The sequence below is a fragment of the Scyliorhinus canicula genome, chromosome 12 (assembly GCF_902713615.1).
Source record: "Scyliorhinus canicula chromosome 12, sScyCan1.1, whole genome shotgun sequence".
Taxonomy (NCBI): domain Eukaryota; kingdom Metazoa; phylum Chordata; class Chondrichthyes; order Carcharhiniformes; family Scyliorhinidae; genus Scyliorhinus; species Scyliorhinus canicula.
The window spans coordinates 19,979,503-19,994,090 of NC_052157.1; the positions used below are offsets into that span (position 1 = coordinate 19,979,503).

The following is a 14,588-nucleotide window of genomic DNA, read 5'->3' on the forward strand; positions in this document are numbered from 1 at the left end:
GTGAACTTGTGAAAATAATCGAGGGAGCCACGTTTCAACATAACACAAACATTGAACTTATTTGGTGTATTTTAACTGCACTCCTCATTAAAGATTTCGCTTCAAGGAATTAGCCTATCTCACAAATCCCAGGCTTTGCTGGGTATTGTTCCTCAGTATTTGGAGAGGGTTTTTCGCCTTTTATCTGAGTGCGCGTACTTTGTAGAATTTCCAAGTCTGCAATCTGTGCATCAACAGACATTTGAAGGATGCGGGTGTGTATTTATTTTTTTTTTCGTGGGCGTTTGAGTATTGGAGATTAAATTCTAAAGCTCTATTTAAGAAGAGCGATGGGATTTATTAACAAATGCTGTTTTGATTACAAATCTCTCAGACAGACTACACTTGTGATCAGCATCTTCTGTGACTGCAGTTTCTACACTGACGGTTCGAAAGCGAAAAACATTGGTCAATGAGAATGGGTGTCATAAGACCATAAGACATAGGAGCAGAATTAGGCCACTTGGCCCATCGAGTCTGCTCCGCCATTCAATCATGGCTGATATTTTCTCATACCCATTCTCCTGCCTTCTCCCCATATTTATTTTGGTCACTCGCCCATTTTATTGCACAGTCATCCCCAACGTTCTTTGGCAGCTTAAGGAAATACTAATGAGGTAAAGTTGCAAATGGGGGGGATTTTCCAGTCACCCCCGCCCCAAGATCAGAAATTCACACCTTAGATCAGTGGTCTGGCAAATTGGAGGGGGGGGGGGGGGGGAGGAGGAGGAGCTGCCAATCCCACCTTACGTAAACAATAAACACCTTGCTTAAAGTGGCAACTCTCTGACAAAGCATTCAGAAGGAAAATTTTGACCTCTGTACACCTAGTTTGTGACGTTCTACCCATTAATTTTCACAAGTAGAAAATATATCCTTCAACATCAGAACATATTCATGATAGAGAGAATGGTACGGAAATACCAAAGAGCATAAAAGGGGTTGTAGATGTTCTGCGGGAGGAAGCTAATGGAGGAAATGCAGTGGACACTTGGATATGATGGTTCAGAGGGATAACAGCAGTTTCATCCCAATCTCTTGAACCTCTCTTCCCCATCAGGCTATGAGGCTCTGGAGTTTCAAAGAATTTGAGATGATCTTCATGAAACATATTTGGGGTGAGTTCTTTGCCGGCGGGATACTCCGTTCCGCTGGCAGCGCACTCCTGCCCTTCGGTTTCCCGGCGGCATAGGGTGGCCGCAATGGGAATTCTGAGGAACCGGAGAATCTAGCCCATAAGATTTTGAGCGGGCTTGACAGGATAGATGCTTGTCAGCTATCTTCGAACTAAGGGGTACAGTTTCAATATAAGGAATCCCCTGTTCAAAATGGGGGTGAGGATGAATTTCCTCTTTAATCTTTGGAATGATGTAGAGGCTGGGTCATTGAATATATTCAAGGCAAAGTTTTTGATCTACAAGGGAGTCAAGGGATAAGGGGACAGGGAGGCAAGTGGACATAAGGTCACAAATCAGATCAGCCATGATGTTTTCAATGATAGGGCAGGCTTGAGGGGTCTAGTGATCGATTCATCCTCCTATTTCTTATATTGCTGTGTATTCCCCTGCCCCAAGCACATTGAGGTTCAAGGAATCCCAGGTACCGTCAATCTCCAACACCCAATTGTCCTCTAGATTTCCCCTTAATACTCACAAATTCCTAAAGCATATCCTCAGATCTGAGGGCCACACACAATGCAGTTAAGTCTATATCTCTGGTTAATAACCCTTCGCACAATATCACTATTCTTATAAAACCTCTGTCAACAAGTTGTATAATATGTACCAATGCCTGATGCACAATTTATTAGTGATTCTTACCACAAAACCAATAACGTCTCTTTTAAGAACTATTACTCTTGTAAAAACATACCCTTTCTATATATATATATATATAATATAAATTGATAAGTACAATTGCCAATGAGTGAATAATATAAAATAGATTTCAGTACTATGAACTGGCAAAATATAAACTGGTCAGTAGCAAACACACTGACCCAAGAATGTGCAAGGATAAATAATAAAGGGCATTATAGAAATTGCTTAATAGATACAGCAGTACATAATATCGATAGAGTAATATAAACTATATTAATCAATCTCTGGTGGCATTGCACATGGAGAATCAGGAGCAAGTGTGCCCAAAAGGTGAAGGAGCATTAGAGGGTGAGGAGGTAATTGCATCAGGGCAAATTACGGAACTCTGTTTCTATCTTAAAGTAACACTGAGCTTATTTTTATATTTAAGTCAACAAACGTTTGCATCCATATTTATAATGGAAACTGCCGATGTAAACTTTTCCTGTTTGTAAGTGTATCCCTCCGGCCAGGTGGTGGTGCTGCAGCATACCATCCACAACGTCAACTTGACATCCTGGCCCAGCATTCAGGGCATACTGAAAGCTCTCTATTAAAGCTGCATCAAAAGCTGTGCAAGACTGTAGTGCGAGGACAGAGCGAGGCAGATGGACAGACTATTATTGATTTGACCATCACAGTGAAGCAGTTGAAAACACAGCCCTTCGACCAAGCAGGGAGAGGTTGCCCTGAGGCAGAGTTTACTCAGAAGTTTAGCATACCCCAATTCCATTGAGATGGGTTTCAATCCTTACCTTATAGATTTTGTGTTCTTGGCTGTATATGGAGATATCAGTTTAAACAGGAGCCTCATAATTCCACTCTTACCCAGCGCAGTACCAGTAGAGGCTGTAAAGGCAGCATCAAATATATCAAATTTGTAAACAAAGTCTGATTGTGCTTAGCCAAATGGTAATAAGGAAAGGGTAATAAAGGCTGCCGTGGCCATTGATGCCCACATCCCGTAAATTCATCATTTTTTAAATTATCAGGGCGAGTCACTAGCATGTCAAGCAGCCTAGTACCAGGGCACATCTATGTTACTGTACGCATTCAGATAGGGATTAACCCTGCCTCGTGTCTGTTCCAGTGTAGGAACAGGCCATTCAGCCATCAAGTTTGGACTAATGTTGTCTGCAAATTGAGCCACCCTGTCTAATCTTATATTATTGACTCAGTTTATTTTTGTTTTGTATATTGGTACAGCAGTTAAAGCCTCAAATCTCAAGCGTAGTCAGGCCTGCCAACTTGCCGAACACCAAGGAGACAGAGTCGGTAGCAGAGAGGATCTATAAAAGGGTTATCTGTCCGTTACCTAGCTGTCGTGACCAGTGAAAGTACTTTCTGGGGAGAAGAGCAAACAACATCGAAAAGTATAACAGGTCAACTCCCACTAGTGTTATCAAAACTACTCTGAGATCATGAACCGGTTGGCCTGCTTCTGCGTCCCATAATCAGATGAGGTCAGACATCAGAAGAAGTGACTATCATATTAATACCCTTCCCTCCAACCAGTGAAAGACATCATTGGGTCTTGGCTGCCAGCTCCCTCAAACATTGCAGCACAGAGGTGTATGCTCAGTAATGCTTCTTTGGACCAGTCAGCTATTGGGTACAAGCAGCTGCGATCAGACAGGAACAGAACAATTCCCTGGAAAGGGACATGTTGCTGATAAAAACAGGCTGGGATCAGAACACACAATGGAAGCGAGTAACAGGAATTGGACAGATATTGCAAAAGAGCAACATGAGAAACATAAAACAGCTCATTATCACCAGGCATCAATATCAGGAATCGATAACTGTTGGATACTGCTGGACTAGGAATATTTAACAACTATATTTATTGAAAAGGGCAAAGCCAGAATAAGCCATTCTTACTTCATTACGTTCAGAGGCAAGGGCACAGAAAACATGAAATGTTTAATATCCCAAGAAAGGTCACACACCTGAAATGTTAACTCTTTCTCGCTCCACAAATGCTGCCTGGCCTGCTAAGTATTTCCAGAATTTTCTGTTTTTAATTTCAAAAGTATTTTGTTTTTATGATTAATATTTACTAAACTGAAGGAAAGAAATTATATAATGCTTGTGCTCATATTGTGTAAGAACTGAAGGACAGTGGTTAGCACTGTTGCCTCACAGCTCCTGGGACCCGGGTTCAATTCCGGCCTCGGGTGACTGCCTGTGTGGAGTTTGCACGTTCTCCCCGTGTCTGCGTGGGTTTCCTCCAGGTGCTCCGGTTTCCACCCATGGTCCAAAGGTGTGCAGGTTAGGTGGATTGGCCATGCCAAATTGCCTCTTAGTGCCCAATAGGTTAAACTGAGTTATGAGGATAGGGTGGAAGCATGGGCTTAAGTAGGGTGCTCTTTCCAAGAGCCGGTGTAGACTCGATGGGCCGAATGGCCTCCTCCCGCACTGTAAATTGTATGAAGCCAATTAATATTGATGTAGGAAGTGAGAAAGTCTCGTAAGAAATTTGCAATAAGGGACACAGACATCATTGATCAAAGGATGGGTAAGAGATGAATACAAGGTTGGCACAGTGGTTAGCACTGCTGCCTACGGCGCTGAGGTCCTGGGTTTGATCGCGGCCCCGTGTCACTGTCTGTGTGGAGTTTGCATATTCTCCCCGTGTCTGTGTGGATTTCACCCCCACAACCCAAAGCTGTGCTGGTTAGGTGGATTGGCCACACTAAACTGCCCCGTAATTAGCAAAAAAAAACGATTGGGTACTCTAAATGTATTTTTTTTTTAAATAGGTGAGACTCTTAAGTGAACATTTCACAATACTTGCAACAATTCGAGTACCCAATCCTTTTTTTTCCCCAGTTAAGGGGCAATTTAGCGTGGCCAATCCTGGAGTTGTGGGGGTGAGACCCACACAGACAAGGGGAGAATGTACAAACTCCACACGGACAGTGACCCGGGGCCGGGATCGAACCCGGGTCCCCGGTGAGGCAGCAGTGCTAATTACTGCGCCACTGTGCTGCTCTGACTATTCAAGTGGTTAATGTTTTCCAAGTTGGCAAGTACAGTGGGAACACTCAGATGTGGGTGATAGGGGAGGAGTTAAGCTATATTAAATGAAGCAATGTCTTAAACTTTATTAATAGTTAAGTGATATTACATGAAGCCCAGAGGAAATGATTCAAAAACACTGAATTAATTCAATGAGCAACCAATTTGATTTGAATTTCTCAACAAGTTCCGTGGTACAGTCATGGGAATTGCATTCCACTAAAACTGGTGCCTGTGGAGGCAGGAATACTGGAGTTCTGTTACAAAGTTTGTAATTATTATAGGTTAGACTGGGACTTCTTAGAAGAAGTCATTTAAAGTTTCCACGTTTGTGACCTTCAGTGACACTTACCATTCGCTGCACATATCTTCAGGACCCACAAACAGGGGATGACGTATTTGGGCCGTGGTGGACTGACCTTCAGCAGGTTCAAGGTCTCATCAATGGCTCCAATTTCTTGAGCTTTCTGTCCAAACCCCTTGTCTGTGACAAAATTTCATCAGGTAGTTTTATAAAACCCAGTGACAATTTCATCATGCCCCTGATTCAGCCGTCACAATGGCACTGAGACAGATCTTCAGAGGTCCGTTTCATTGACCATTGTGGTCTTCCCAAACTTTCTTGTGTTACAAAAGTAAAAAGTTACAGAATCATCAAATGTAAGAAGCCATTTCAACCCATCCGGTTTGAGGTCGCGTTTTTTTCTCCACATTTCTACTTTCTCCCCATACACATTAAAACAACTTTGTTTCTGTATCCAACATTACATAATATCAGGCACAGAGGGCGGCATCTACCAGCAACCCTGCACCCGAAAAGCGGCGGGCCGCGACGCAACGTGGCCCGTAAATGACGGGAGACTCCGTTCCCAGAATCGATGCGGCTCGCTACGCTTCGCGGAGACGTCAGGATGTGAAGCCCGTCCATTGTGGGCAGAATCACTTTTTGGCATATGAGAGCGAGGCAGCTAGTCTCAGTTTAATATGCAAATCCCTGAGGTACCCGAGGTGTTGGGATCGATGCCCTTCACCTTGGAGACCTTGGGCGAGCCCCATTCAATGCTGGTCCCCATAAACAGGGACCAGATGAAATGCCACTCGTGGAGGTCCCCCAGGGCATTGTCAGCCCCAGGGTGTTTGTCCTCTGGGCAGGGTGGCACCCTGGCACTGCGAATGCCACCTGGGCACTCTGGCACTGGGTGCCTGGCACTGTGGGGGGATGCGGGAGGTCACTGGGAACCCCTTACAGCGAGTTGGGGCTTTGAAGGGAAGGGGCTTCAGGGGTCACGTTGGGAGCTCAAGAGATCGGGACCTCATTTAAAAATGGCATCCCGATCGCTCGTTGCACTGTGCGAGCCGAGCTCCTCGGAGCAGAAAACAGGGCTGAATGTTGCCTTGGGCGCGCGTTCCCCGCTGACGCCCCATATCTAACACATTGGCCGTTAGATAGCAGGGTGTTTCTCAGCACTGCGAGCGCCAGGAAACGCGCGGCTAAACGCGCTCGTTATGGGACTCTCTTCCCATTTGGTTAGATCAGACCCAGAATTTACATAAGCCATATCAGTTGCCGTACATGTACAAGTTCACCATTACCTGTCCAGTTTTTTTTGTGTTGTTCGATGCCAAATCAGAGATTTACTTTAATTATTTATGGCCTTGCCAATTTATGCCGACATATATATATATACATATATATATATATATATATATACACATAGCAGGAAGAGCATGGGTCCTAATACCAGACCTTAGCTAATGTTGTTATAAATCTTCCTTGAGTTCAAAAACATCCATTAACCACTGCTTTCAGTTTTCCGTCACTCAGTCAATTTCCACTGTCCCTTTTATTCCATCAGGTTCTCTCAAGTCTCTGGTCAAATGGTCTTTGCAAGTTCATGTGTATCACATCAACAGCATTGCCCTCATCAACCCTCTGTTCTCTCCTCAAATAAAACTCAGGCAGGTAAATTAAACATGATTTGCTCTTAACAAATCAATGCTGGCTTTCCTTAATGAAGCAGCTGCTAATTTTGTTGTGAATTATCATTGTCTATGATGTGTTGGGTAAGCTGGGTCTGCGAGGACTGCGTTTACTATAGCAGTGAGAGAGACAGGCTTCCAACACTTGAAGAAGTGCAACTCGATTTTATTGAACTCTTAACTATCATACATACTTTAACTGTGGGTTGACACTATGCTGAGTTGACTGGAGACCTGAGGCTAACCTGACCAGACTATCTTACTACCACATGGTGTGTGTTCTAGTTGTTGCTCACAAGCTCTGACTGTCTCAGAGGCCGGATGCCGAAAGAGCGGGAAAACTAGTGCCCTCTGGCTTTATAGTGGTCGTGTCCTGTCTGGTGATTGGCTGCTGTGTTCTGTGTGTTCACTGGTCATCCTGTGTGTCAATCACTGCCTGTCTGTGCACCATCATATATACCTGGATGTATATTATGACAGTCTACTCCATTTAAAATCTTACCATAACCCACCATTTTTACTGTTAGAATATATTACTTCATAATTTTCCACACTGGCCTGCCCTACCAACTGAGTCCCTCAGATCGTTTGATGAAAATTGTCACATCCCTAATTTTGTGTTATCTGCAAGTTTATATATTTGCTTCTCAGATACTGATTAAAGATAATGATATTGGTGCAGCGCACAAGTGATACCCCTATGAAATACCACTTTCCAGCTGGAGCGACTTCATTTTATCTGCCTGTTTAACATTTCTTCTCGAAGATCCATTCCAATTCTCTACCCGAACATAGTGCTGCACTAAGACAGACTTTTGTCTGCTTCCATAGCTAGCTATTCCTGGAACAGGTTGCTCGTCTGTCACCAGAGGCTTATAGTTTGAGGGGCGCCACTCCACATCCAGCTGGCAGGCCCAGGGGTCTCCCACACTCTTACCACCAGCCATTGGCATGTTGACACACTCAACCTTTGGCCATCAAGTCCTGGGGTGGGACTCAAACCCGCAGATTCAGGCTCAGAGGGAGGGATGCTACCCACTGCACCCCAAGATCCCCGCCTTCCAGACATAATAATAATAATCACTTATCGTCACAAGTAGGCTTCAATAAAGTTACTGTGAAAAGCCTCTAGTCGCCACATTCCGGCGCCTGTTCAGGGAGGCCGGTACGGGAATTGAACCCGCGCTGCTGGCATTGTAGCCAGCTGTTTAGCCCACTGTGCTAAACCAGCCCCATCACATACCCTCATGTTGTGTGGGCACATTCCCCTTAATTCTATCTGCCATTATATTTGTCACAAGCTTCCTTTATGCTACCTTGGCAGATGCTTTGTTGAAAGCCCATATAAACCACATCCCCTTTCTCTCTGCTGTTACTTTTGGAAAGTCACAAGTGCTAAAATGTAAAATACAATATTAAACCCAATTCCTTACCTCTTTGTCCAACTTTGACAATTAAGTGCATTAGAGGTAAGAAGACATGGTAATTTGGAGGAAATATCCTGGTCATATTCACGAGTGTGTGTAACAATGCCTCGCTGCCTCCCTTAGATATCATGTAACTGATCCGTTTGACAGTACCTGAAACAAAATAAAGATTAAAAGCATGTAGCTACTTGTGTTTAATACCGTCAACATATTAAAAAAAATCTCAGGAGTAAAGTCAAACAAAAATTGACACTGAACAAAATAAGGTCAGGGGGCATAGTCGAAGAAGCAAAGTAGAGGAGATAGAGAGGATTGTGAAGTGAATTCTTTCAAAGAGCTGACACAAGCACATTGTGCCAATCAGCTTCCTTCTCCACTGATTGAGAAAGGAGCATTTTCCTAGGGTCATCTCGGACTTTTCATTCCCTCGTCCAGCTTTGATTTGAGTTGGTTTCTGCCTGATAAATTATTTTATTGCGTGTAGCAGATTGTGTAATCGGAAGTGACAATGTGTTTGCACAGAATCAGAGAATGGTGTCCGCTCGGAAGGAGGCCATTCAGCCCAACTGTCTGTGTCTGTCTGTGTTGGTTCTCTGAAGGAGCAACTCACCGAGTGCCACTTCCCCGCCTCCTCCCCGCCGACCGGCACATTCTTCCTTTTAAGATAATAACCAAATTCCTTCTTTTGTTCTTTGGTTGAACCTGCCTCCACCACACTCTCAGGCAACGCACTCCAGATCCAGAAAGGTGGGTTTCCCGCTAGTCGGCGGCATTGATTCTTTTGCCAGTCAGCCTAAACCTGAGCCTTCTCGTTCCCAATCCTTCTATCAATGGGAACAGTTCTCCCGATCAACTCTGTCCGGACACCTCATGCTTTAGAATACCTCTGTCAAATCCCAACCTTCCCTTCTCCCGAGAAAACATTCCCTACTTCTCTAGTCCATTGAACTGAAGTGCCTCATCCCAGGAACCATTTCCATGAAACATTCCCACAATCTCTCCAATGTTTTTGTATCCTTCCTAAAGTGTGGAGCCCAGATCTGGACACAATGTTCCAGTTGAGACTGAATCAGTGTTTTATATAGGCTCAACGTCACTTCCCTGTTTTTGTACTCTATGCCCCTATTAATCAAGGTTAGGATGCTGTATGCTTTCAACCTAACCAACCACCTTCAATGATTTATGCTGTTACTATCTCTATAGAGATTGAAAACGTTTTTAAAAAGACTTGAACTTCCAGATTCTAGGTGAAAAAATGGCACAACACAACAAGATTTCACATGATAAAACTTTTCCTGTGTCATATTACTAAAAGGCCCATCAACTAAACATTGTTTTCTTTTTTGGACGCAACTTTTACTTTAAACTAGAGAGAGAAACATTCCCCTTTTATGCTTATCACACATCGTACTCTCCACAAAATTACTATCCTTAAAGCAAAGAATGGCTAGGGAAATTGCAAATGCACTAGTGATAATTTACCAAAATTCACTAGACTCTGGGGTGGTCCCGGCGGATTGGAAATTGGCAAAAGTAACACCACTGTTTTAAAAGGAGGTAGGCGGAACACGGGTAATTATAGGCTAGTGAGCTTAACTTCGGTCGTAGGGAAGATGTTGGAATCTATCATCAAGGATGAAATAGCGAGGCATCTGGATGGAAATTGTCCCATTGGGCAGACGCAGTATGAGTTCATAAAGGGCAGGTCATGCCTAACTAATTGAGTGGAATTTTTTGAGGACATTACCAGTGCGGTAGATAATGGGGAGCCAATGGATGTGGTATATCTGAATTTCCAGAAAGCCTTTGACAAGGTGCCACACAAAAGGTTGCTGCATAAGATAAAGATGCATAGCATTAAGGGTAAAGTAGTAGCATGGATAGAGGATTGGTTAATTAATAGAAAGCAAAGAGTTGGGATTAATGGGTGTTTCTCTGGTTGGCAATCAGTAGCTAGTGGTATCCCTCAGGGATCAGTGTTGGGCCCACAATTGTTCACAATTTACATAGATGATTTGGAGTTGGGGACCAAGGGCAATGTGTCCAAGTCTGCAGACAACACTAAGATGAGTGGTAAAGCAAAAAGTGAAGAGGATAGCGGAAGTCTGCAGAGGGATTTGGATAGGTTAAGTGAATGGGTTAGGGTCTGGCAGATGGAATACAATGTTGACAAATGTGATGTTATCCATTTTGGTAGGAGTAACAGCAAAAGGGATTATTATTTAAATGATAAAATATTAAAACATGCCACTGTGCAGAGAGACCTGGGCGTGCTTGTGCATGAGTCGCAAAAAGCTGGTTTACAGGTGCAACAGGTGATTAAGAAGGCAAATGGAATTTTGTCCTTCATTGCTGGAGGGATGGAATTTAAGACTAGGAAGGTTATGCTGCAATTGTATAAGGTGTTAGTGAGGCCACACCTGGAGTATTGTGTTCAGATTTGGCCTCCTTACTTGAGAAAGGACATACTGGCGCTGGAGGGTGTGCAGAGGAGATTCATTAGGTTAATCCCAGAGTTGAAGGGGTTGGATTATGAGGAGAGGTTGAGTAGACTGGGACTGCACTCGTTGGAATTTAGAAGGATGAAGGGGATCTTATAGAAATATATAAAATTATGAAAGGAACAGATTGGATAGATGCGGGCAGGTTGTTTCCACTGGTGGGTGAAAGCAGAACTAGGGGGCATAGCCTCAAAATAAGGGGAAGTAGATTTAGGACTGAGTTTAGGAGGAACTATGGAATTCCTTGCCCAGTGAAGCAGTTGAGGCTGCTTCATTAAATGTTTTTAAGATGGAGATAGATATGTTTTTGAAGAATAAAGAGATTAAGGGTTATGGTGTTCGGGCCGGAAAGTGGAGCTGAGTCCACAAAAGATCAGCCATGATCTCATTGAATGGCGGAGCAGTCTCAAGGGGCCAGATGGCCTATTCCTGCTGCTAGTTTTATGATCTTAATAAACAATTGCCGCAGGATGGCCACTCTGCTACATCCAGAACTTTCATCTCAAGTGTATACAATGTCCAGTGTGTCCTTGCTAATTGTCTAAGGTGATGTATGTATTTGCCCAGTCGGACAATGGTGCAGGGAGTCCACAGCAGTCGCTGCATCTAGATGTCAGCATGCCATGGGTTAACTGCTGAGTGGCAATGATTAGCACTCACACACATCCATGGTCATTTGATGCACATAACTGGGCGAGCAACTCATAATAATAATAATAATCTTTATTGTCACAAGTAGGCTTACATTAACACCGCAATGAAGTTACTGTGAAAATCCCCTAGTCGCCACACTCTAGCACCTGTTCGGGTACGCTGAGGGAAAATTCAGAATATCCAATTCATCTAACAAGCACGTCTTTTGGGACTTATGGGAGGAAACCGAAGCACCCGGAGGAAACCCACGCAGACAGGGGAAGAACCTGCAAACTCCACACAAATAATGATGCAAGCTGGGAATCGAACCCAGGGTCCTGGTGATGTGAGACTCCAGGCATGTTAACTGAGTTGTAGCTGAATGATCTTAGCTGCAGGGGAATGTATATTACTGACACGTCTTAACATTAAATTGCCCTCGTCAGTAATGAGCCTTCAGACCAACCCCCAACCTTTGAATGGATCTGTCAATCCTAGGTGGCTGGCCATCCACCCAATGCATTGGCCCAGTCTTTCCTTCCGAGTGTAAGGATCTTGGCCCAGATTCAGACGGCAACTTCAAGAATGGTGATTTTAACACTTGGCTGTCTGACCCCTTCTTAGCCTGACTCCTCTGGTGCCCCAGACTTTCGACCCCTACTCTTCCCTCTGGTGTCCCTGACTTTTCCTGCTGCAGCCCCAAGTCTTCACCCCTCACCCCAGAGTCGTCCCCTATAGCCCAAAGGCCTTTGCTCCTCAAACCTGGGGTTTTTGCCCCTCAAAGCAACCCTGGGGTTTATGTCCCCAAGGCTGACACAGTGGTTAGCACTGTTGACTCACAGCGCCAAGGAGCAGGGTTTAATTCCGACCTTGGGCAAGTGTCTGTGTGGAGTTTGAACGTCCTCCCTGTGTCTCTGTGGGTTTCCTCCGGGTGCTCCGGTTTCTTCCCACAGTCCAAATATGCGCAGGTTAGGTGAGGTTACTGGGATAGGGCGGGACAGTGGGCCTCGGTAGGGTGCTCTTTCAGTGGGCGGTTCAGACACCATGGGTAGAGTGGCCACCTTCTGCACCGTAGGAATTCTATGAACGCCAGGGTCTTTGCCGCTCAACTCTGAGATCTTTGCCCTGGTACCCTCAAGTCTTTCCCCAGTACCCACAATGCCTTGCTCAATGCCCATAATGCCTTTCCCGGTACCCATTAGACCATCCCCCGTACCAATGAGGCCTTCTTTGATGCCCTCTCGCCCCTCTGGAAAGGTGCTGCCCCTTTGCAGGCTCTCCACTCACCTCCAAACTGCCCACAGAGGGCAGCTCGCCAGGCATATGCCTTCTGAAAGCAGTCGTGATTCGTCCCATCATGATGTGACGCTACTGCGGGTAGATTTTTGGATGGCAGCAGTGGGATGCTAATGTATTGAAATTAAATTAGGTTCCCAACATTGCATGGTGGGAAATGCGGCCTGTCATTGACGGGTGAGGGGACAACCGTGGTGAGATTTCCCGCTAACATAAAACGTGATTTGGGCTTCACGTGACATCTTCCGCTTCCATTACCGAAACCGCCCGAGAAAGGCGGGAGTCGAAAATCCCAGCCCCTCTGTTAACAAGTTGCATTTGCAACTCTCCCGTTCTGTGGCACCGTTGCTGAGCCTAAGGAAGACTGAAAAATTATGGTTAGTTCCACCGCAACTTCCACTCTCACTTCCTGCGGTATCCCTCGTTCCATCTCATCAGGTCCTGATTCCGCCCGACCAATACTCCTTTAAAGGCAGCCCACTGTTCAGTTGCAGCTTTTGTCTGGTTCCTATTTATCTGGGTCAGGTCCATTCTTGCCCCATTGAAACTAGCTTTCCTCCAGTTAATTATTCTTGCTCTGGATTGTTCCTTGTCCTGTTCCGTAGCCAACCTAAACTTTATAATGCATTGATCACTGTCCTCTAATTATTCCCCTGCTGACAATTGATCCACTTCGCCCACCTCATTCCCATGTACCAGGTCCAGCAATACCCCCTTTTCCCATTGGACTGGAAAAATGGTGCTGTGGAAAATTCTATGGAACACACTCTCACAGCTCGTGCCCCTCTCTGCCCCCATTATCATTGATGTGGAGATGCCGGCGTTGGACTGGGGTGAGCACAGTAAGAAGTCTTACAACACCAGGTTAAAGTCCAACAGGTTTGTTTCAAACACGAGCTTTCGGAGCACGGCTCCTTCTTCAGGTCAACCTGAAGAAGGAGCCGTGCTCCGAAAGCTCGTGTTTGAAACAAACCTGTTGGACTTTAACCTGGTGTTGTAAGACTTCTTACTGTGCCCATTATCATTAACATCCCCCATTCTAACTACACTATGATTCTTGCTCCTCTCTGTAAGTTCCTTGCAAATATGTTCCTCCACATCTATCCCACTAATTTGGGGCCTACGCACTGCACTGAGCAATGCAATTGCACCTTTTCAGTTCCTTATCTCCAGCCAAATAGATTCTACCCATGACTTCTTGGGACATCGTCTATGCCCATCACTGTACTGTTCTCTTTAACCAATCTCACAGTCCTCTCCCTTTCCCTCCTTTTCTATCTTTCCTAAACACCTTATATCCAGGAATATTTATTATCTGGCCCTCCCCTTCTTTGAGGTAGCTCTCCATTACAACCACAATATTACATTTCCACACGGTTATCTGAAGCTGCAACTCACCAACCTTATTTACCTCACTGTGTGGTCATTTACATGCACAGTTACCCTAATCTCTTACTCTGAAACCACCTCATAACGTGCTGGCCTGAATTTCACACTCTCCCCGCCAGCGGGTTTTAGGTGGGGCGGGCGGAGTGTGAAATTGAAGGAACGGGATTACTTCTGAGTTCCCCTCCAGCCTGACCTTGTAGCGATTTTACATTGGAACACGCAAAGCCTCAATCAGACCATTCACCTAGCTGAGGCCCTTAAGTGGTGAATCATTGCCATTTCAGAGCTGTTTCCAAATTTCTTGGCTGGCAGGAGAGTTTACCTGGTGTCGGGGAAGCCCGAAGATGAATGGTTGAGCCGTTGGGCAGAAAGGGCGGTGGGACCTCCATCGGAAGCCCCCTTCTGCCTTTGGCACCTCCCCCTTAAGGTCCAGCAACCACTGG

General features: G+C 45.0%; 1 protein-coding gene across 1 annotated transcript in view; it reads right to left on the reverse strand.

Annotated features, from left to right (window-relative positions):
* The window catches only part of LOC119975190 (cytosolic carboxypeptidase 4), a 287,106-nt gene that overhangs the window by 245,381 nt on the left and 27,137 nt on the right, over window positions 1–14,588 (reverse strand). Inside the window, exons 3-5 of the mRNA XM_038814795.1 lie at window positions 8,333–8,479; window positions 5,272–5,403; window positions 2,654–2,747 (exon numbers count right to left, since the gene is read on the reverse strand). Coding sequence (XP_038670723.1) covers window positions 2,654–2,747; window positions 5,272–5,403; window positions 8,333–8,479 — 373 coding nt within the window. The remainder of the gene's footprint in view (window positions 1–2,653; window positions 2,748–5,271; window positions 5,404–8,332; window positions 8,480–14,588) is intronic.